The sequence below is a fragment of the Talpa occidentalis genome, unplaced genomic scaffold, assembly GCF_014898055.3.
Source record: "Talpa occidentalis isolate TD23 unplaced genomic scaffold, MPIMG_talOcc4v2.1 talOcc4.2, whole genome shotgun sequence".
Taxonomy (NCBI): Eukaryota; Metazoa; Chordata; class Mammalia; order Eulipotyphla; family Talpidae; genus Talpa; species Talpa occidentalis.
In genome coordinates, this window is record NW_023602073.1 from 148,146,321 (window position 1) to 148,169,539 (window position 23,219).

The window sequence follows — 23,219 nt, forward strand, 5'->3', positions numbered from 1 at the left end:
TTTTCAAGAAACAGTCATATAAATTTCAGTAATGTTTCCAGTATCATATTAATTTTCTTTTCCTTCTGTTATGATCCAATAAAGTTGTGCTTCCCCCCCACCCCACCGTTTCACTCTTGGTGGGGCCTCCCGGGCCACAGGATCTAGAATGCAAGTATGCGACCAGCAGAGGTGGAAGAACAGAGGCCACCAACCACTCTGACCAGCTCTGGGGGAAATGCGGCCCAACAGAGGCCTGTCCACCCTAGAGCTGGTGGCCACAGGCAGCCGGGAAGGAGGCTGCTCCCTGTGCTGGTGTCTCTTGAGCATGTTTCTCATGGACTTGATGAGCTGGGCTGGGAGTGGTCTGAAGTGTTCACAGCTTCAGGGGATGTTTCTATGACCTGCAGAGGGCTGCCCCTCTGCTGGCCGAGCTTGTGCTACTGTACAGGGGGCCTGGGAGGTCAGGGATGCCTGGATCCTGGGTGAATCCTCGTACTGTTCTGTGATGACTTCGGGGCACCAAGGAAGAGCTTAAGGGGTCACTGCAGGAGAAATCAGGGAGACACTAGGCTGGTCTCCGTTCTCACCCCTGCTGGTAACTGTTCTCATCTGCGTTTACAGATTCATCTGAATCTAAAAATCTCCCAAATGTAATCTCCCCAAGAGTTTTTTTCGAGAATGGATTCTGCTGCTTTTTAAAAACCAGTGGTGAGTCAGGTATCAGGAAAGATGAAATACAGTCATTTGTAGCAAAATGGCAGGTGTTCAAGGAATGTGGTGTAGTGAAGCAAGTCAAAACGACAGAGACGAATACTGGACATTTACACAGTGGATGAACTGGCGGCCATCAACAAACCGAGCTCTGAGGTTAAGACGGGAGGAGAGGGAAGAAGGGAAAATGGGCCAGAAGGGATCGTGGGAGGGAAGGAAAGTTCTCAATGGAAGTGCAATGCAATAAATACTGCTCTGAAAAGAAAAAAGAACGAAAAGAAAGTGAAACCACTATTTCTAGTTTACCACACACTCACACATGACCCTCCTGCAAGTCACAGCTGACCTGAGAAGTCAATGTAGGAGGAAGAGGCAGCCGCTGCAGGGGCACCTTGGCTCACCTGCCAGGTAACCTGAGCAGACATGTGGACAGGCCACGCCTCCTGTCCCCTGTGTGCAGGTGGACAGCGCAAGAAGAACTTCATGAACATCCTCTCCTCTGAATAAGGTGAACACTTCCAACAATCTTACCTGTCATTGTTACCAGCAGCCCAGCACCCCCGGTAAGATATTCACCTGAGAGGAAGTCATGGGAACAGTTGAGAACAATGGTTCCTGGTTGTATCCAAGAAAGGGGAACCTCCTCCGGCTTGGCTGAGCCTAAGACGACAATGTCAGCCTCTTGAAGCTAGAAAGAAAAAGAACACAGGACACTGGTTTGCATCTTTGCAAGAAGACCTGTGTAACGATCCCTGTGTAGCGGCTTTATACTGCCGCCAGGACAGATCGCTGTTCTAGAACCTTCCACACATCATCACCAACAGGACATGACCATCTCATCCTAGAAAGGACACTTGCAAATGTCTTTAGAGCAGTCATTTCTGCATGTACAGGAGGTAGAATAATATAATTTACTTGTTTTTACCACTAACTGCAAAGTCAAGAAAAATGGAAAGAAAAAAAAAAAAAGAATTGCAATAGGGCTCGAGTGGCACCGAGAGAGGAAAATAGGGGGGCCTGCAGTGCAGCCCCTGGAAGATCTAGCCAGTGCAGGAGGCTGCCAGCCAGGATGCCACACAAGCCAGAATAGGACCATCAAGAACTTCTACTATGTCCATGGAAGGATTTTCAAGAATTTGAGAAACTCATTTCCTTGAGTAGCTGCTTACTCTCTTGTCAAGTTGCTGCTTTCCCCCCTGAGAACAAGGCCAAAATACAAACACTCCATCACATCCATCCTCTTTGTATTTTGATAACACAGTGCTAGAGTTAACTCCACGTGCAAGGTAGGAGGTTGGCTCTGCCCTCAACCCAAGAATGACTGCCCGTACTGGAACCAACTAAGCAATCGATGATCTCACACTGGACCCACAGGTAGAGGGAGATAGGCAAAGGAGGAATCCTCCAGCAGGGAAGGAATGCTATAATTGCTGGCTGCTGTAGATACTCCTACTGGCCATCCCAGGTGTGAGGGTGCTGTGACTATATCCAGCACAGACAAGCAAATGGGAACTTGCAGAGGTAAGGAGCTCTATGACAGGTCCTGCCTCCTTAGGGGGCCCCATCTTGGTCCTGCTTCCCTAGGGGGCTGAGACAGAGAAGCTACTGACTTCCATGCCTCACACTGATGGCTCTTGGCTCATGGTTACCCCACAGACCTCAAAGCCCTGCAATCTACTGTACTCTCTAGAATCAGACAGAGGCGTGAAGACCAACCACAGAAACACCCCACTGCCCCATGCAAGCACCCAGTGAAAGAACGTGTGCCAGGCTCCTCTTATGCTTTCAGCTGTCTGGGCCTGACTCCATGTACCTTGGGGGAGCAGCCGGCCCATGGTTCAACCTGGGGTTCATAACACCGGGCAAGAGGCTGCATCAGCTCCTGTCTTTTAGGAATCTTGGGACAAGACGTGGGAGTAAGGGAAGCAAATCCTTGACAGTCCTGCCTGGTACAGGAGCAAATAGCCAAAACCAGAGGCAGCTCTACGCTCCCCTGACATCGGAGGAGCCCAGTAACAGTTCAAAAGTCTGCCTTTCTAAGAGTCAAGTCACCATCAACGTCTTAGAAACATCTGATCGATCGATTAGCTCATGCAATCAGGGAAAACTGAGCTCCCATTCTTCAATGACTAGCCACTGTCAAAGGAAGTTCGGTGCTTCTGAGGGAAAGAACCGGGTGTACATATGTCCTGTCCAGGCACAGGAAGAAGAAACTGTGTCACTTTGAGAAGCTGCCCCAGTAAATGGACACCGTGAATCCCATTCGCTGCTCCAGGCCACTACTGAAAACGCTGGTGCCGGTATTAGCCAGCGACCCTCCAAATGACCAGCAGGGACGAAATGGCCTTTTGCTACACTCTCAAGCACAACTGCAGTAAAACCACATGTTAAAACACGAAGGAAGCTCATATGGACAAGGCTGCAATGTTCATTTTGGAAAAAGCCAAGGATCACAGGTTCACACAAGTCCCCCAAGCACACTCAGTTTCCACACGTGGTGTCTTGACACAACCTGTTCTTTTCATTACCTATAAATCTGGGAAATCTCACGCCCGCCCCTCGCTCCATCCCTAAATGCAACTCTAATAAGCAACTGGGGACAGCTGATCCCACAGAGAAAAGACAAAAATCTCTCTCAGCAACGATCCCAGCGTAGATTTTAATTCTTTCTGGAAAGGACAAGGGCTAGATGCCTCACTCAATAAATGACCCACTGAGGACAAGGAAAGATTTTAATGAGCTAAAGTTCAAGGAGAGTCACCATCTCACTGGCTGGCTGGACTTCTTCCTCCCACGTGGGAAAGACCCTGGCCAGAGATTGGCCTGAAACCTTAGCTCCTTACAAAATGCTGCCTTCTCTGCGGAGCCCCGCGTGGAAACAGCTAAGTGAATGTCCATGTCCAGGCGGAGGACGGAATGTGGAAACAATAGCAAGACAGACATGCAGCCAGCGAGCCTGGGTCACGAGCCAGCGCCCCTGGGTCCTACACCGCGAGAGCTATTGTTCTCCAAATCACTCATTTTTAAGGAGGGAGGGTCAAGTCAGAAAATGGAGAGAGGACATGTGACTTGCAGAGTTAGAAGGAACACAACAGTTTTTCACATGTCGTTAGAAAATAAAATGTTTGTTGAGATGTAAACTACAGTTAAGTAGAGTCCCGCTCTCTGGGCCAGAAGACAAAAAGTGTCTTCTGCTATCAAGAGGTTTTGAAAGGGTTTCTGACAATGCTGGGTATGAATCTATAAAAGCTGTGATGGGTTAAAAAAAAAAAGGTTGAAAAATATTTTTTGAAGAGCTGTGGTTTATTATGAGCTGAGTCCTATGACCACTGGGTTTCTATAGCCTCAAAGTATTAACACAGCTCAGAACACAAAGTGCAAAATGAAGAACGTTACTTTTTCCAGCAAAGACCCACTTTGAAAATCGCAGTAACTACAGAGAATAAGAGAGATCCAGGATTCCTTAGCGAATATACTCATTCACTTGCCATCTCTCAAGTGCCACCTGTCACGGGACAGACAGGGAGGTCACCAAGGATCCTAAAATAAAAATTCACGATGAAATCTTCCAGATGGTGGTGGTGGGGGATGGGCACAGGGCACACCACTGAGACATGAAGAAAAACTCCTAAACATTTGATTTTTAACTATTTTTCTCACCTAGGTCAAAAAGCAAACTTTACTAACATGTACCCTCGAGTGGGCAGCAGTCGCAAAATAAATGAGGGCCCGAGCGCGGGAGGTGGCCACCCTTGTTCTCGCTTCCTGTGTACTGGGGCAGGCTGTGGCGGAGCTGCCAGGAGGCTTGGTGGGTCAGAGAATGACCCACAGTAGGTCTTCACCTGGTGTGTAATACAGGGAGGCTCCCGGGCCACCCCGGGTCAAAGCCCTAGAGAGGTGTTTTTCTCTTTTTAGGAAATACTCAAAAAAACTGCCCCATTTCCATATGTCCCGCCTTTCCTTGGTAACTGACACGGGGCGGTGGGAAGGGGACCTTTGGTCGCCCTCCCTCCATCAGGTGTATGGGGAGATTCCTCCGCAGCTGGGTGGAGGGGTAACAGGGAACCGTGATACTGAAAACACAAAAGGAAGCATCTGAATGGAGATGGGCTGCCGAGGCCTGCAACTGGGGCTGGGCAGGGAGGGTGGAGCTGCAGGGTGGGCTGTGTCAGCTGATAGATGGAGCAAAACCAGAAAGAAGCTGGGATAAGCTTCCCTGGGGGACCAGGAACAGGGGTCTAAAGTGCGACCACAGGGAGCTCCAGTCTTAAACAGTTAGAGCAGATGTTGAGACCTGGTGTGGCCCAGAACCAGTCCTCAGCAGCTAAGGGGGAGGTGTGGACGGTCGGCTTGAAAGATGCCCAATGGGGCCTTCCTGGTGGTGCAGGCGGTTGAACGCAACACAGTGAAGCTGTCCGCAGCCTCTGCAGTGATAGTTCGATCCCTGGCAGGCCTCAGAGCAACCCACATGGCACGGCAGACCTCTCCTGTCTCGCCCGCTGCTCCCCTCAGCAGTGTATTTCAGTCAGTCTGCCTGTTCTGCTCCCTGCTCTGTCTCTGGTGAATCCTCTTACCCTCCTGCACATCTGGCCTGTACCCCGGTTCTTGTATAAATAAAATAAATCTTTAAAAAAAAAAAAAGGAAGATGCCCAATGGCCAAGCATAGTAAAAGCAAAAAAAAAAAAAAAAAAAAAGTCAACATTGTTTAAAAACGAACAATGATGTAAAATATATATAAATTAAAAAAAAGAAAAGCAAAAAACCCACTTTGGGCAGTTACTCACAAATTATTCTAACTTAGCAAGTCTAAATTACTTTTTAATCTGAATTAACTGACAACCACAGGATTATTACTTTGCCTCTGGGGATCAAATACCCACATTTTCCCAAAACATTTGCTAAATACTGGAGCATTACTATCAAACGCAAGCCATTAAAATAACCATGTAAACCTCTAGAAGAGGAATGTGCAGCCATTTTCGCCGGGATGTTGTAATACTTTGGCAAGATAAGAGAAAGAGTATGTCAGCGAGAGATACCGCCCCCCATTTCACGCACACCAAGTGAGCTCATTCTGGGGGAATCTTTTTCCTTTCAGGAACTGGGTGTGCTGCTTTTTTCCACTGTCATCTCTGATCAGTAGAACAGATTATTGGCTTCTAAAATTAAGACCTTTTGCATGGTTGCTTCATAAATCAGAGTGACTACAAGCCAAGTGGACACTGAGGGATTATGATTACGGCACTTATCTACCAAATTTCCCCCCCAAGGGATAATAAATGACCTTCCTTTTGCTAAACGTTCCTAAGTTCACCTCTTACTTCATCATTCAACTTATTTGCTGCTCCACATATGAGAAGAGAATGTCCAAGTGATTCAGTCCTGCTCCAAGTGACAGAAAAGAGAGTTAATCGCACTTGAAGTGAACTCGATGCTCAGATAAACTATAATAGATGAAAATCCAACCTCAGATCTAGTCACGGATGGATTTTGAATGATTCAAACATAATTCCCTTTCTTACACCCTGGGAAGAGAATTAAAAAGCAAAGGGGCAGAAAGGGGGAGCGGCAGAGAGGGAGCGTGTGTGCACCCCACATGTGCAGCCAGAGGCAATCCAACTGACAGACTCAGAATCACAAAGCAGAAAAATGAGGAAATGCCCAAGTTACAGCTCCCCATGCAGCGCTAGGCCAGCCACGCTTCAGAGGCAGGACAGGGCTCCCGACGTATGTGATGCTGTTAACCACGTACTTTAATATCCACAGCGTGTTCAAGTTAATGAGAACTGACGTGGCTGTGGGCAATTTAACTTTGCATTTCCTGACACATTTATGCTTTCCAGTTCTGAAGCTGGGGTTGCACAGGAACAGATTTCTGCATTCCATTTCCTTTGATAACTCTCTAGGCCTCAGTAGCCTCTTCTGAAAAGCAAGGAAATCACACTCGACAGGAAGGCACGGAGGTGCAGTGGAGAAGTCCAGGGAGTGGGTGTTGGGAGAGGGGGTAGTCACAGAACCTCGGTTCAAGTCCAGACTCTGCATCTTTATGTCCATGATCAGGGTCAAGACCTCTTTTCCAGGGTGGAACATCAATGAGATAATACAGGGGAGAGCTTTGAAAACCACATCTTCACACAAACGCAAGGGGCTTCATTGTTATTATGTATAAGACCTACCAATGAAAGTTTTCCAATTCTACATCCTTAAAAATTAACATACTTTGGAGAAGGTGTGCAGGTGGAGCTAGGCTCTGCTGGTGGTGCGGAAAGACACAGAGGGGACACGGAGGTGGGCTGGAGGTGAGGTCACTAGCCTGCTCTCTGGAGGATACAGCCTGGAGCCTTCTTTTGGGCAATTCACACCTTACCTCCTCACCGGGTCCTGTTGGCTCAGAGGGTTTATTTGTGGCTGGTGGTAGGCAGTTGCAAAGTTAACATGGACCCCACAAAGGCTCACCCAGAGAGCTTGAGGTGCAGATGAAATTTCCCACAGAAAAACAGACGTTCCATCAATATAATTGAGTTTCATTATTTGTTAAACCGGCTTCACACCATGAAGGCAGCACCATTTAGAACACTACGGCTGTGAGGAAATCGATTCCGTGTCCTCACTGGCAACATCACCCACCAAGGCTGAAATGAGAATATTTTGCTTAGAAGAAGGGAGAGGGGTGGACAGAAGGAAAAATGGAGAGAGCTGTTGTACTGATATGTTTACATGCATATTTGACATAAGAACACCAGGGAATGTTTCCTAACATCAATTTCCCAGCTTCAATTCTGAACCACCCAAGACCACCAACTCTGTCACTTTGCATGTCCACCTCTTGATCGCGTTCCCATTAGCTGCCACACATTCTCTCACCAATTCTTTCTCAACATTGCTCCATGCAAATGGCCTTATCTGGAGCTTTTTCAGAAGTTATAACCACCTCCTTCTCTGGTGTTCCTTGGTAATGCAAGAAGCAGGAAGGCTGCTTTCCTCGTGGCATCTCCTTGCTTCCGCAGCCCATGAAACAGGATCTCTCTTGCTTAGAGACCCAAGGGTCAAAAGAGCGAGAACTGACATCCAAAGGCAGCTGCAGTGCCGGAATATTCAACACCTGTCAAAGAACGCTCGGCCTCCACCACTCAGGTCCACTATCCACCCACTGCTGACTAACCTTGGCCTTTCCTTGGCAGGAGCTTTATGGTGCCCAAGGGGGGGAATTATTTTACTCACCCCACCCACAAGAGCTGGGGGAGGAAAAGCACTCCCCTGGATGAGGGGTGCTGCATGTCCACATGTCTGGTCAGGACACCTCTCCTGCCCCTCCTGCCCCCTCAGTAGGGTGGGCACCATCGGTTCTGCAGCGTGAGCTTGGCGGGGCGGTGACAAGCCCAAGGGCTCAGTCTACTGCAGCACCTTCTCTTAAAAGGATGTTTGTGGGTTTATTAGATGCAGCATTAAACAATAGTGAACCCACAGAAAGTCTCTCTGGTGTTCCAGAGTGGTCTGGTACTTCTGTTTTTAAGACTAGACTCTATGTGATGATCTAAGAATTCACATGGGACGGTGTGTGAAAAATACAGGTGGTAAAGCGACGTCATCCTCTAAAAATTATCAATATTTTCAGAAAGTTCCTTTACTTCCTGAACCTTAGTTTCCTCATCTGCAACATGGGGAGATGGTGATGCTGTTTCACAGGATGTGGAAGCAACGAGATGCCACGGGGGAAGAGGCCATCCTGGCTCACGGAACCCCAGGGGCAGCTGTGACCTGGCCCTTACAATGTTACCAGTTTAAATAAGTAACTGGTTAAATTACTGCAAAATTCCGTTCCGGAGAAACCTTGGAGACCAGGAGGCAATGGGATGACACGTTTAAAGTGCTGAAAGGAAAAACTGTCAAGTGAGAATTCTTTTTTTTTTTTTTTTTTTTTTTTTTTTTTAATAGAGGCATGTTTTTCTTTATTTATTTGTTTGCTTGTTTTGTTTGTTTTTTTTTTTGTTTATACATGCACTGGGTACAGTCAGAAGCGCGGGAGGGTGAGAGAATTCACCAGAGCCAGAGCGGGGAGCAGAGCAGGCAGAAGGACCGAAGTACACTGCTGAGGGGAGCAGCGGGTGGCAGGAGAGGTCTGCGCACCATGTGGGACCCTCCACTGGTGGCCGGGGAGCAGCGGGGATTGAACCGGCGCTGCAGAGGCCGCGGGCAGCTTCGCAACCCAGCGCTCAACCGCTGCGCCACCGGGGAGGCCCAAAGTGAGAATTCTTAATCTAGCAAAATGGTACCTTTTTTTGAGAGAAATTAACATATTTGCATATTAACAAAAACCAAGGGTGTTCAGTATCACTAGATGTGCGCTACAAATCATACAGCTAAACCCAGGAGTCCTTCAGGGAAATGAAAGGACATTAGCCAGTGTGAAGGACATTACACCGTATGAACCCAGACCTCCCGTGAAGCCTGTATCATTTTATTTTTGATTTGTAACTTCACCTTTTATTACCTAAAGAATTTAAAAGATAAATGCATAAAAAACTTTTTATAAGTGTTAAAAAAAATTGTCGGGCATCCCTGGTGGCACACGGGGTTAAGTTTCAGCACCATCAAGCTATCTTCAGCCACTGCAGCCTGGTTCGATCCCCAGCCAGGGAGCTGACCCACATGGCGCAGCAGACCTCTCCTGCCTCGCCCGCTGCTCCCCTCAGCAGTGTATTTCAGTCAGTCTGCCTGTTCTGTTCCCTGCTCTGTCCCCAACCCCACTTTGGAAAAGAAACTCTTCCCTTTTCACAATGTCAATATTTTGCATGTATAATACAAGCATGTTTGGAGTTTTTCCATTGACTTTAAAAAGCCTTTCACAATAAGCCATACTACACACTAAATTTAAACTGGAAACAACTTTCTGATAAAACTAAAAAGAAAAAACTTCACAGGAAAAAACCTACACACACCGATTCTTCAAGTGTAAAGACCTGCATATTTTTCTTTAGCTTTGAAAGCCCCTGCACTCAGAAGGAGAAATGAAATCCTGAGAAAAACAAAATAAAATGTTTTTATTTCTAGGTTATTTCTTATACACACAGCTGTGAATGCCCCCCTGGGTCACAGCTGGAGGCCTTTTCGACGGTCTCCCCTGGGTGCAAAGGAAGCCTCTAAAGCTAGGCCAGCTCCCACCAGGCAAAGGGCTCCTTCCCACTCGCGCAGAGGGTTCTCCCACGTTCTGGGAAACTGAATGAGGCCTGCCTTCCAGGGGAGGTACGTGGCCCCCGGCCCCAACCCAACTATCAGACCACCATTTTGGCTTCTGACCTGCACGCCCAGAGCGTGCAGCTAATTTGGACAAATGCCCAGACATTCTTGCCCTCCCCAACACGGACATGCTTAAGCATCACAGACCCCAGAAGTGAAGCTCAGACACAAATGAGGAAACTTATTCTCAATTTTCAATGACACACTCAGCTGGGCAAGAGCTATAAAGCTACCAAACACAGACGTCCACTCTGCTCTCTGCTGAACTCTAAAAAAGCAAGTCTCAAGTCCTCAAGCTCCAGACTCCATGGAGATGTTACGGAGAATCCGCGGCCCTAGATTTGGACAGGCTGACAAAGCATCATTTCTGCTCCGGGGGGTTACAGGGCAAGGAAGGAATACCCGGTCACCAGGTGTAGGGGCAGGGAGGGACGGAGCAGGATTTCTATGATTTGAGCAGTCGGGTAAAGGAGGGATTCTGGGGCCCTCAGTGGCTTTTGCAGGCTTTCATTAGGATTTACCAGGTACACGGCGGGCAGGGGTGCTGGGGACGGAGAGTGCCTTCTCTCTTGCTCTGTTGTTGCGCTGGCGTCCTCGGGACACCGCCCTTACAAGCCCAGTCTCAGCCCAGATGTATGCCATCTACCTATGCCCACGCCCTACTCCAGGTGCCGCCATCAGACATGCATTCGGGACCGCAGGGATCCATCATCCATCCTAATGGCGGGAGGGCAGAAAAGCCTGATACTTTTTTTTACCTTACCCTATACCAGGGCGTCCCCCAGCTCAGCAGCTCCTGCTGAGGAGGTCACAGGGGCTGCGCTCAAAAGGGGGTGCCTGCTCTCAGCTGGACATTTAGTTTTGCTTTGGGATCTGTAGGGTAAGTGAAAAAGTATCAGCCCTCTCTGCCCTCCCGCCATTAGGACTGATGAGGGAACCCTGTGGTCCCCAATGCAGGCCTGATGGCGGGCACCTGGAGTAGGGTGTGGGCATAGGTAGATGGAGTTCACCTGGGCTGAGACTGGGCTTTTAAGGGCGGCGTCCCGGGGATGCCAATAGCGCAGAGAAGCATGGAGAATGACAGTGAAAGGAGCAGAGAAGAAATGGCCACGAGAGCGCGTCGAGAGTCCAGAGAGAGTGAAGACCGGCTGGGAGGCTGCAGGCACCCCTGCCTGCCGTGTACCTCGTAAATCCCAATAAAAGCCTGAAAAGCCACCGAGGGTTCCAGGACTCTCTCCTTTACCCCGTCTGCTCGGGTCATGGAAAACCTGCACTGAGCTCATTCCTGCCATTACAGGATCCAGTTGTTGTCCGGAGGGAGACCTCACAGCCAGGACACTCTCCGTGCCCGACATACTGTGAGCCTGCATTCCAGGCTTCCAACACGAGACCCCGGGTCCTGCTATTTCATGTTTTTCTCCTTACAGTCTTGCAATAGCGTGGATCAGTTCCACACCCACCAAGTGAAACTTGCCAGTCTCTCCTGACTCACAACGGCAGCCCAAGCCACTAACGAGAACGTGGGAGCGGCCAAGCTCCGTGTTCAGCAGACAACACAGGAGGGTGATTGATTCTATCAGAGGTACCGTGACCCCCATTCCACACACCAGGAAACAGGCCCAGAGTAGTCAAGCAATAGCTGAGGCTTCACCCCACAGTTGTCTGTCACCAAAAAGCAGGGCATGGACCTACTTTTTAAAAGGGACCAAATGCTGCATCTGACTTTAAACCTCCAAGGCAGCACCCCAGATTTGAAGGGTGAAGATGTGCAGGTTAAGAAATGGTAGACGGCACTCTGGTTTTACATGTCACTCCCTGATCCCCAAACCCTCAACTCCCTGGCTTCGGAAACCCTCAGGCAGATCCCACAGGCAGGCTTGCTCCATCTCACCCACAACGCACATAAGAAATGCTTCTCCATGATAATTTCCTTCCACCCAAGAAGCCACCATCCTTTGCTTGCCCTTATCATTGCTGATGATGAGCAGCCAAATGGGATTTAATCTTAAAATAAAATACACTTTTGATTCATTGCTGAAGAAACCAGAAAATAAAAACTGCAATCTGTTAAATTTTTCAAGGGTTCCGTGGGGTGCCCCAGGGCGATCACCTGTACCTGGGAGCTCTTTGCACGCAGTAACCATCGCCACCGTGGTTGGCTAGGCTGGCTGACCTCTGCAAGGAGGCCCGTCCCCAGGAGGCGGTGGCGAATGAAATGCTAGCTGTTACGGGAACAGAGGCCTGCCTCGTGGTGGGAGGGAGCCCGTGGGATGGAAGTAGGCCCGTGGGAGGACTTCAAATACACTTCAAAGGGAAGCAGAGGGAGCCCCGAACCTTTCTGTCCCTATTTCTGGCTACAAAGTTGAAACCATAAAAAAGGAGAAAGCTGACACCCTCTAAAGTTCAAGGTGATGCCGTCTAAGCACCAAGGACTTTCACTGATGTGCCCACATCATCAGCTGCCCAGGAGTGGCTTCTTACACACAGGACAACAGGGACCCTCCACACCCCCATTTCTAGATGCTCTGGAGAGGACATTTAATCTTCTCCCAGTTCAGATGAGATTTATCCCAAAGTTGAGACAAAGTGATTTATTTCTATAATAAAAAAGTACTTTGAAAGATGTCTTTGTTTTTCAAAAATACAGATACAACTGGCAGAAGGCTCTGTGACAGCTGCGCAAACATTCGATTGCCAAGGAAGGCCTTTTTCTCTACTTCACCACAGCTGTTCAGGTCAGGGCGAGGTTTATTTTCCTCTTGCACTAAGCTTTCCAAATCAAAAATTCTGGTCTCTAAATGAGCAGAGCGTTGTCTTGGAATTGTCTTGAATAGGCTGCCACCCTGTGGTGGTCACGGAAAAAAGCATCTGGGGTTTAACTGGCAGAGACAGGCTAAGATGAGAATTACAGATTTTAGTTCCATGGGCCACTCAGTGGTGACACCCGACTCCGGGGAGGGCGCCGCGCGCTGTGTCCATTCTCACGCTGCAGCACGAGCAGCGTATGTTTTCAGACTTGATTCTGCAGTAATTTGTTGTATTTAATGTACTTATTTAACTTCACCTTGCTTAACATTTGTGAATGTGTTGTCAGTTTTTCAAATGAAAAACCTTATCAACTATTTCAGACAAGAAAATGTAAATTAAAAAAACCACATCTGGACACCCTACCCATTGTCAAGTTTTTTAAAAACAGGCATTCACGAGGCCCCTGGGTCACCTTTTCACCTGCACCCACATCGTGGTTCCTGTCTCAGTCCCATTCATTTTAGGCACCTTTAAATATATGTAACCCTAATATAAATATTTTATATAGTATGTTGTATATGGTATACATATATATAATATTGGTAACTGAAACTAAAGTCTCCATAGTAGTTAAGCAAAGAGCTTATCAGAGAACCATCGTGAGGATCTGGATTCAGGATAACAACCCAACGGGGCTGACTCTGGCAGCATATGTCCAAGTTGAGCTTATAAACCTTGTTACCGAGCAGCTTCTGAACCATTTATGGTGAGGTAAACCAATACTACCTCAAGAAATGAATTAATTAAATAACAACAAAAAGGAACAGTGAATGTAAAAATAAATTATTCTTGGGCTGCTGGTTTTCTCATTTCTTACATTAGGCCTGAAGAAATGTGGGTGCTGTCTGCAAAAAGAGGGCCCAGGGGTCTAATTAACCCTTAACCTGACTCCTGAGGACTGCATGGTGGGGAAGCAGGACCAGGTCCCTGCTGCTGTGTCTTCCAGCTCTGGCTTGGCCATGGCAGCTGGAGGTTGTTTTTCCTGCAGCGTCAGGTTCCCGAGTGGCGGCTTCACATGACAGGGGGAAACTCGCTTTTTCCCCTGCCCGCTGGCCAGGGGGCAGTTCAAGTGGACAGCTCCCTACGTGGTATCGCTATGGACCTTACGTAAATGCTGTCACGCGAAAAGGAGCCTGCTGCGACTTACTGTCTCAGAAATTCTCCCAGGATGACATTTCCAGTTCTGTAACTGTCTCGCTTCTGTCCATGTTTCCAAATAAATTTTAGGATGGGTTGTCAAATTCAACAAACCATTATGCCAGGATTTCCATTAATTTGGGGAGAATTAATAACTTCCAAAAGATCAGAAATAACTTTATTACATTTATTCTAATTTTTTATATTCTCATTGCTGCTAGCAATTTTTTTTTAATTTCCTCTGCTGTGGGTGAGGTGTGCAGAAATGCAATTTTTTTGCATGTTCATTTTATACCCAAGTTCCCAGGTGAACGCTCCTGACTCCTCTCATATCTTCATGGGTTCTTCTAGTTTGTCTCATAGATCGTAAGATCACCTCATGGCAAGGACACTTCGGCAATTTCCTTTCTGATCACTGCACATTTCCCTCCTGCTTTCTCCGTGTTAGATGTCGGCAGGACTCCCCACAACAATGCTGATCAGGAGTTCCCGTAACAGCTACCCTCGTCTTTCCTAAGTAAAAAAATGTTCCTAACATTTCACCATTAAATGAGGCGCTTGCTGTAATTTTTCAAACCAGTTTCATCATGATCAGGGCTTGGTACTCTAAGGAGTTTTTAAGAAAACATCATAATGGCAACTAGAAATTATCGAATGACTTTTCTGCATCTTCCTGTGGTGACAGATTTCCTAATCTGATAATGTGGTGAATTCTATTGATAGATTTTAATAGATTTTCTGATGTTAAACCACCCTTGGCTTAACCCAATATCATGAACCCAACCTGGGCTGGATTCTGCCTTATGATATTTTGCTGAGGATTATTTCATCGATGCCCTTAGGTGAAACTGGCCTGACCTTGTGCTTCCGTGTTTGTTCCTGTCTGTGGTGAGGTACACAGTGTTCGGTCCTTTCTGCTCTCAGTTCAGGTGCCCAAAGCGAGCCCAGATAACCATCTGTACTGCTGACTGGCGTCAATCAGAAGTTTCCAGAACTCCCTTCCCTCCGCTTCAATTAATTTGCCAGAACAGTACATAGAAGTCAGGAAACCTATTTACTCACTAAACACGATTCTGGTAAAAACACCACAGGAAGGGGGTCAACAGCCAGAGGGCAGAGATGGGGGAAGGTATGGGACTCACGTGTCCTCTCCATGCCCCCTAGTCACCAGCTGGGAGCTCCGAAGCCCCAACTTGGGCGCTTTCATGGAGGCTTCATTACATGGTGATTAACTCTCCGGCCACTGGTGCCTGAACGCAGCCTCCAGCCCCTCTCCCCTTCCTGGAGGTTTCGGGGTGGGACTGGTTTCCCTGGCAGGAGACACCTTTAACACACACAGGAAATTCCAAAGTTTGGGGGAGCTATGGACAAGGAATGGTTGGCGAAGACCAAATATATATAAGAAATGCCTCTGTTTTCTATAAATCACAACGCTGCGGTTTCCGATACGCAAGCTGCCTACCTTGCTTTGGAGCTGCGGAGTTTCCCACTGGGAGCTCATGGTCATGGAGCCTTTTCTCTGGAACAGGCATTGCAGGGCGGCTTCCAAAGACCCGTGGGCGCCAAGGACCAAGATCTTCTTTCCATGCAAGTCGACACCTACCCACCAAATGGAAATCAGGATTATGATCAAGAATTCAGAGGGGCCTCCCTGGTGGTGCAAAGGGTTAAGTCTCAGCACCATGAAGCTACCAGCAGCCACTGCGGCAGGAGTTCCATGCCTGGCCAGGGAGCTACCCACAGGGAGCAGCAGACCTCTCCTGTCTCCCCGCTGCTCCCCTCAGCAGTGCATTTCAGTCAGTCTTCCTGTTCTGTTCCTCACTCTGTCTCTGGTGGATCCTCTCACCCCCTGTACCTCTGGCCTGTACCCCAGCTCTTGTATACATAAATAAATAAAAATCAATCTTTAGACAAGACTGCAGAGCCTTTCTCCTCTCAAATTTAATGAGGGGAAAAGAACCTTCTAAAACCTGGCCCTGAGCACGGGTCTATACTGGCAATATAATCATAGCTGACTCTTGGAATGAATCATCATCCTTATAGTTCATATGGAGAGACACCATCAGTATGGATTTCTTCAGGGATCTGAGCTTAATGGTTAATGTTCCCAAAATAAATCTTAAAAGTGAACCTTCTAGGGGCTTCCCCCGTGGCGCAGCGGTTGAGTGTTGGGTTGCGAAGCTGCCTGCAGCCTCTGCAGCACCGGTTCGATCCCCGGCTGCTCCCCGGCCACCGGAGGAGGGTCCCACATGGCGCAAAGACCTCTCCTGCCGCCCGCTACTCCCCTCAGCAGTGTCCTTCGGTCCTTCTGCCTGCTCTGCTCCCCGCTCTGGCTCTGGTGAATTCTCTCACCCGCCCGCGCTTCTGACTGTACCCAGTGCTTGTATAAATAAATAAATAAATCTTTAAAAAAAAAAAAAAAAAAGTGAACCTTCTACTAAAATGTTGGTACAGGGCCTCCCTGGTGGCGCAGCGGTTGAGCGTTGGGTTGCGAAGCTGCCCGCGGCCTCTGCGGCGCCGGTTTGATCCCCGGCTGCTCCCCGGCCACCCGAGGAGGGTCCCACATGGCGCGCAGACCTCTCCTGCCGCCCGCTGCTCCCCTCAGCAGTGTACTTCGGTCCTTCTGCCTGCTCTGCTCCCCGCTCTGGCTCTGGTGAATTCTCTCACCCTCCCGCGCTTCTGACTGTACCCAGTGCATGTATAAACAAAACAAACAAATAAATAAATAAAAACATGCCTCTATTTAAAATGTTGGTACATATTTTTGGAATTTTTGTTCGACTGTTGTAAGTTCAGGTGCAGGGGAGAGGCATTTACCTCTTTTTTACTCAAGCTGGAGTAGTTCCATTTTTATGTACTCAGCTAAAAACTCAAGTAAATAAAATACTTAGTAATAATTTACTCAGTAAATTTAATAGCCAAGAAAAAAATTATTCATTTCTATTTCACTGACACAAAAGTGCAAGGTCGAGGGGAGGGAGCTGGAAGGACTGATGAGCGCTAACACCACTCACAGGGGCATCCCCACCGCCCCTGCCGGCTTCTGCGCGTGTCTTCCCTACAAGCCTTTCCGTGGTCTACATGAGAATCTAAAACTTGACACATTTTTCATTCTGGTGATTTTTTTTTTTTAAGATTTATTTATTTATTCATACAAGCACTGGGTACAGTCAGAAGCGCGGGAGGGTGAGAGAATTCACCAGAGCCAGAGCAGGGAACTGCAGGCAGACAGACAGAGGATACTGCTGAGGGGAACAGGGGTTGGGGCGGCAGGAGAGGTCTGCCCACCATGTGGGACCCTCCTCCGGTGGCCAGGGCGCAGCCGGGGATCGAACTGATGATGCAGAGGCTGCGGGCAGCTTCGCAACCCAGCGCTCAACCGCTGCGCCACTGGGGAGGCCCTTATTCTGGTGATTTTGAGACGCTGATAATCTGTTTAAAATGAGATCACTGTTCCCATTTGTCTTCTAAATTGTCATCCAGTTAGTCTGAGAAAAAACTGCTGCTGCCTGTCATATCTCCCTGTAAGAGGGGAAGAAAAAGCCAACCCCGAGTATCCCTTTCACTGTCCAGTAGAATTCGATTCTAGAAACAAATCCTTACCCCCAAATTAACGCAAATACCGGTCAACAAGACACGGCATTTCTGAAGCAGCGTCCTACCTGACTTCTCAAGAAGTTCGATCACAGCTCTGGCGACCGGGGAGACGAAGCACTCCTGGGCGTCTCCGCGCACCAGCCGCCCCAGGTTTATGTCTGTCAGCCTGAAACCAAAAACAAGGGGAGCAGTGGGTCAGAACTCACACAACTGGGAGTCACACGTCTAATCCCAAGTAACACCCACGCCAGGGCTTGATAGGATATACCAAATAGTTAATCTAAATCCAAGAGTGGGCAGGAATAAAGGCCCTTTGTTCCTCAGAGCTGCCCCTAGGGGAAACTTCAGTGTGACCCCAGTCGATGACCTTGGTTCTGCTGGACTCAGGCCCACAGCACAAGGCCACGCGGGGCTGCCCCCCCCCACACCTCAGGCAGCCCCTCAGGGATGGCATGGAGCAGCAGGCCTGGGAGTGAGCAACATCAAAGAGCCCACGGCCCTGAGGAAACTGAGAACGGATCCTAGAAGTCTGGGATGACCGAGCAAGAACTGGAATTCACAGGCCTTGGCTCCACGGAATGTTGTATCAGCGCTAAATTTAAAAGCTAGGCCCCTGCTCCTAGGCCCTTTGTTTCACTGTCTTGTCCAATAGGCAAGCTTTGGATAGGCAAGGTGGCTCGAATGGATAAAGGGAGTAGATGGGCCTGCCCTGGGAACCAGGACACTACGCTGATGATCTTCTATCCTAAATTGGGATCATGAGTCAGGACACACCCAAGTGATGTCTGGAGTGTGAACAGAGCCTCGGGACCCTCACTCTCTGCACGCAGACCCCTCCCGTCTCCCCGCTGCTCCTTTCAGCATGTATTTCAATAGATCCACCTTTTCTGTTCCCCTCTGGGTCTCTGGTGAATTCTTTCACCCCCGACCCTTTGGCCTGCACTCCATTCTCCCCATAACATTAAAGTCAGTGTTTTCTTGCTTGGAAGATCAAGAAAAGTGTCATGTGCTTTCAATGGCTTCTGTGCTCTTTCTCATTGAAATCTGGGACAAAATAGTCCATAACTATCTAGTCATACTGATGGTCTTGATACAGGTCAGTGACAAAAGAGGATGTTTAGGGAAATGTTCATAATTTCCTTTTTTATGAAAGATGAGAAAATACACATTGGCACCTTCAGGTTCTGGAAGTTTTATACTTGACTAGGGCTTCTTTTTCCTTTAGGGCTGGTCTACTCCAGAATCAGAGATGTTCACAAGTTTAAACCTATGTGTGCATTTAAACTGAGTCACCACAGGCCTAGGACAACGGGTGAAACCTGGGTGTCTCAGCGAGGCCACAGTCGCTTCATCCAGCCTCCGAAAGACAAACCTACATCTCTATAATGCTAAATAGATCGTATTCTTTTGGACCAAAGTATAACAAATTTTCCATTTCCATGTAGGAAAATGAGGTTTTTAACCCCAGGAAATGTCCTGAACTCCTACACGGATGGCAATACTCACTGTCCCTTGAAGTTGTCACACCAGCCAAGTCCAACAGACACCTGATATTTACCTGAATTTTCCCCTCAAATTTTAAATAAAATCTTGTATTATGAATACATGTTTTATTTCTCTCAACTGGCTGGAGACTGAGGCAGAATGGGGTACTTCTGGGGAATCAGATTCAGGGATTTCTCCCAGGGTCTAGAAGGATTATCCAGGAAATTTATTATGAGAAGAGCCGGCCAAGAACTCTTAAGTCAGGAGCTTAGCAAGTGAATATGGTGCAAGGAAATCATTTGCGAAACAGCACCCAAGCACTCTAAGAGGGCAAGCGTGTCCCCCCAACTATCTAACTTTCTTATACAAAATTTTAAAAGTCCTCAAGGCCTCTCTGGTGGTGCAAGGGGTTAAGTGTCAGCACTATCAAGCTACTGGCAGCCACTGCAACGTGAGTTCGATCCCCGACCAGGGAGCCCACCCACATGGTGCAACAGACCTCTCCTGTCTCCCTGCTGCTCCCCTCAGCAGTGTATTTCAGTCAATCTGCCTGTTCAGTGCTCCCCATTCTGTCTCTGGTGAATCCTCTCCCCTCCCACCCCCACACCTCTGGCCTACACTCCAGCTCTTATATGTATAAATAAAATAAATCTTTAAAAAATAAATAAATGTCCTCAAACTCCTAAACCTCTGAAATGATTTCTTTCACCTCTTAGCTGACAGTTAAAACAGAAATTAAAAAAAAAAAAAAAATCCCAGTAAAAGAACTCATTTAGCAATAAGTGTCGATTTTCTTTCCTTTTTTTTCTTACCCATCCACATCTTTTTCTGGTTTTAAGGCATTGAGGACTTTGTTGGTAAATGAGTCCTCAGAGATCTGAAGCGCAAGCCCATGTACTGTGGGGTCCTCGTTGATCTTCAAGATTTCATCTATAATCTAAAGAGAGGAAAGAGACAAATCCAATTTGCAAAAAATAAGACCCCAAGAAAGCAGCCTTATACAAGAAATAATCCACGGAAATATATTTGTAACAGTTTTCTTTTTTGCTCCATGTGGATGGACAGTACAATGAACAAGTCTATTTTCTCTTTTCATCATGTTTATAAAAGCTCAAAAACTAAAAAGCATGACTGAATTTTTTAGTGACGTCTCAGTCTTACGGCTCTATTTTCTACCAGCATAGAACAAAACCAAACCTCAACAAGTAATAACATCTAGAGAAGCAAAAGACAATTCCCTGTTAACTCTTAAGTCAAACACCAGGTTAACTTTCAGGAAGGTCCAGAATCAAGAATCAAAAGCAGCCACCCTGGCCCGCCAGGCCTGTGCTCTATAGAGTGTTCCACAAAGTTTACTAAAGCTGACAACCAAGAAGTGTCACTTAGGCCCTTCAAGTTCTCTGAATCTGAATGACACACAGAGAGGCTTCTGATAATAAACAGGACAGATTTTCCTGTTTATAGAAAGTGCTATAATAGCTCACTACTTAAGAAAAGGACCAAAGTATAGTTTGGAAAGTCAACGCAATAGCTAATGCATGCCTAGGTGTGTCTTTAAATAAGCAATGCTTGGTTCTGTTTATTTCATGCCCAGAGGAACACACTGATTCATTTCACTTAACATTATTTACTCATAAAAGAGATACCAGCCCACGAATATGGATGGAAAGGAATTTGTTGCCATTTGCAGGTCTTGCCTACAGTGGGATTTCCATTTCTTTAGTTTGTGCTGTTGCTGGTATTAATAGTTCTTGACTTTTCCCTCCTTGACTTATTTTTTGATAAGGAGTCAGTTATTCCTCTTGTGCTATAAGGAAGCATTGGTTAATCATTTTTGTTTCACTGTCTTGCAAAAATCACCATGGTATTTCTACCTGGTAAGAGAAGGAAAAGCTATTTAATACACAAAATTCAAAAAGAAAATTTTGCTTCATTTATTTGTCCTTCTTTCATACATTCAACAGATGATGAATGTTGAGCACCTTCTAGTTCTAAGTAAACACAGTTGCAATGAAAACTGAGCTTTTACATGACAGGAACAAAAATTAAAATAATGCTAATACTAAAATCTTTGGAAGCACTAAGTGATGTGAAGAAAAATAAAGCAGGTTAAAAAGGGTAGGGGGCTTACAGCATGATTATGGATGGGGAATGGTCAGCAGAGGTGACATCTTAAGAGAGCCCAGAATAAAGTGAGGCTAGATCGTTACCTGTAACTAGCACTTGGTAGATGTAACAATGAAATCTTAATTCATAATTAAGATCCTTATCTTATCCAACACATGACAACACCTATAAATTCACACTTACCTGAATTTCAAAGAAAAATAGGGAATAAATGACTGTCAAAAAAAAAAGTCGATTTAGAAAGAAAAGTCAAGAGCTGTCAATACCAGTGGAAAATAAGTGAAAGAAATGCTAATGGCACTGCAGGCAGGGGTGTGTCCTTCTGCAAAAAGACAACCAGTTTCTTAATATTAGTGTGACAGGTGTCAACATTTCAAATATATTACAATGGTTAAGTACAGCAGAAACTATCTGCCAATAATCCAGCTTCCCTTCTTCCATTAAAATCAGCCCTTGATTTTTGAGTTGTGACAATAAATGATCTAAGGCCACAGGGAATAAGGACTACACTTCCCAGCCTCCCTGGCTGCATGGCCAACCACTGAGGTTCAGACCTATGGGGGTGGAAGTGTGGTTGTGACTTTCACGAAATGTCCCTGGAGGGCAGAAGGTAGGGGCCCATCTTTGGTCTTAGCACTTCCTTTTCCTCATTGGTGACAAGAATCTTTTGAACTTTATGTGCCCTGTGATCCTGAAAAAGGGGAAAATTAGGAAATCCCCTTACCCTTCATACCCCGATCTTCCCCAAACAGCATAGGCAAGAAAATGACACCCCCTGGTCTACCTAGACCAGACACAATCCAGAAATTCCCATCCTGTGTGTCATAAATGATAGCTGACCTGCTTATCCCCATTAAGCAATGATACAAAAATGCGTATTTAGCCACCTTTGGGTAAGTTACTCTCCTTCCCCCAGGCCTGAGATAGCAGCAGACCCCCTCCTCTTACACACAGGCTAGCCGCAGGGCCATTTTTGAGGAACATTCTTCAATCTACTCTCCCACTTTCTGTCATTGGGTTCTTAAAAAACAGTCCCTTTGGCCTATCCCTCGGAGGCTTGCCAGAGTGTTCTCTCCGTCGTAACCACACATCTCCTCATCAGCAGTAACTTTTCCAATTGTGTCTCTCCTTACAAAGTTCGGAATGACTTTTCATGTGACATTAGCTCGCCCGGCCATGTGATATGTGGAGCTAACCCGCCCCTTGGACTGCGGAGGTAGCACAACCAAGATGGTGGAGCAAGCAGCCTGAGCTTCAAATGACTCTGTGATGCCACCGCACCAACCAGGCGCTGCCCACTTCTATTCTTGTCCAAGTAAACAAACTTCTGTGTTACAGATTCTGTGGAAATTTTCTATCACGCAGAGTCAATAGCGAATCTTCGTCACAGCCGTTCTGAAGTCAAGTCAGCCATGGAGGGACCAGGTATCCCGTCTCCTTTCCTCTCCCTATGGGAGAGTGACTGCTTCTTCCAGGCGTGAGATGACCCTCAATGCCGAGGCTTTATTCCCTGCTGGCATCAACAACTAAATCACCCTAATAGCAGTGAAGGGGTCCAGTGGAGTTTTTTAATCAGCTTATTCCATTTTTTATTAGTTTTAGGGTTAGGGTTAGATATTCAGCTTTCTCAAAACACCAATGGAAGGATTTGCAGATGGTAGCCTGGAAGGGCCCCTGAAGATGGTCTCCTCCCAGTCCTTTATTTTATTGATTAGGTGACCATGACCAAGAGAGTCTGAAGGAATCACCCGAGTCAAATAATCTATAGTAACAGAGCAAAACCAGAACCAGTCCTCCCGACACGGCCGTCCGGGCGACTTCCACCAGCACACGCTTCTGCCACAGCTGAGAAACAGAACCAAGCCGCCAGGCCACAGCTCAGGTTCAACAGAAACACAGAGCAAGGGACAAGCACACAGTGAGGCGCCCTATCTTCCCACTAAAAGCGCCGCCATAAGCAAAGGCGAGAGCTGTTCCAGCAGCAGAGAGAGGATCATGGGTTCAGAGAGGAAAGCAAACAAGGGCTAAGTGCGCTGTGGCAATTACCTCATCCTTGCCGCTGTCCGGGGGAAGGCAAATGTGAGTGATGTCCAGACCGGCCTGAGAAGAGAACACAAGGCTATTTGTCACTGTC

At 47.2% G+C, this 23,219-nt stretch overlaps 1 protein-coding gene across 1 annotated transcript in view; it reads right to left on the reverse strand.

Moving 5' to 3' along the window:
- The window catches only part of MTHFD1L (methylenetetrahydrofolate dehydrogenase (NADP+ dependent) 1 like), a 154,921-nt gene that overhangs the window by 124,424 nt on the left and 7,278 nt on the right, over positions 1-23,219 (reverse strand). Inside the window, 5 exon segments of the mRNA XM_037520671.1 lie at positions 1,270-1,381; positions 15,339-15,475; positions 17,539-17,639; positions 19,771-19,895; positions 23,132-23,185. Coding sequence (XP_037376568.1) covers positions 1,270-1,381; positions 15,339-15,475; positions 17,539-17,639; positions 19,771-19,895; positions 23,132-23,185 — 529 coding nt within the window.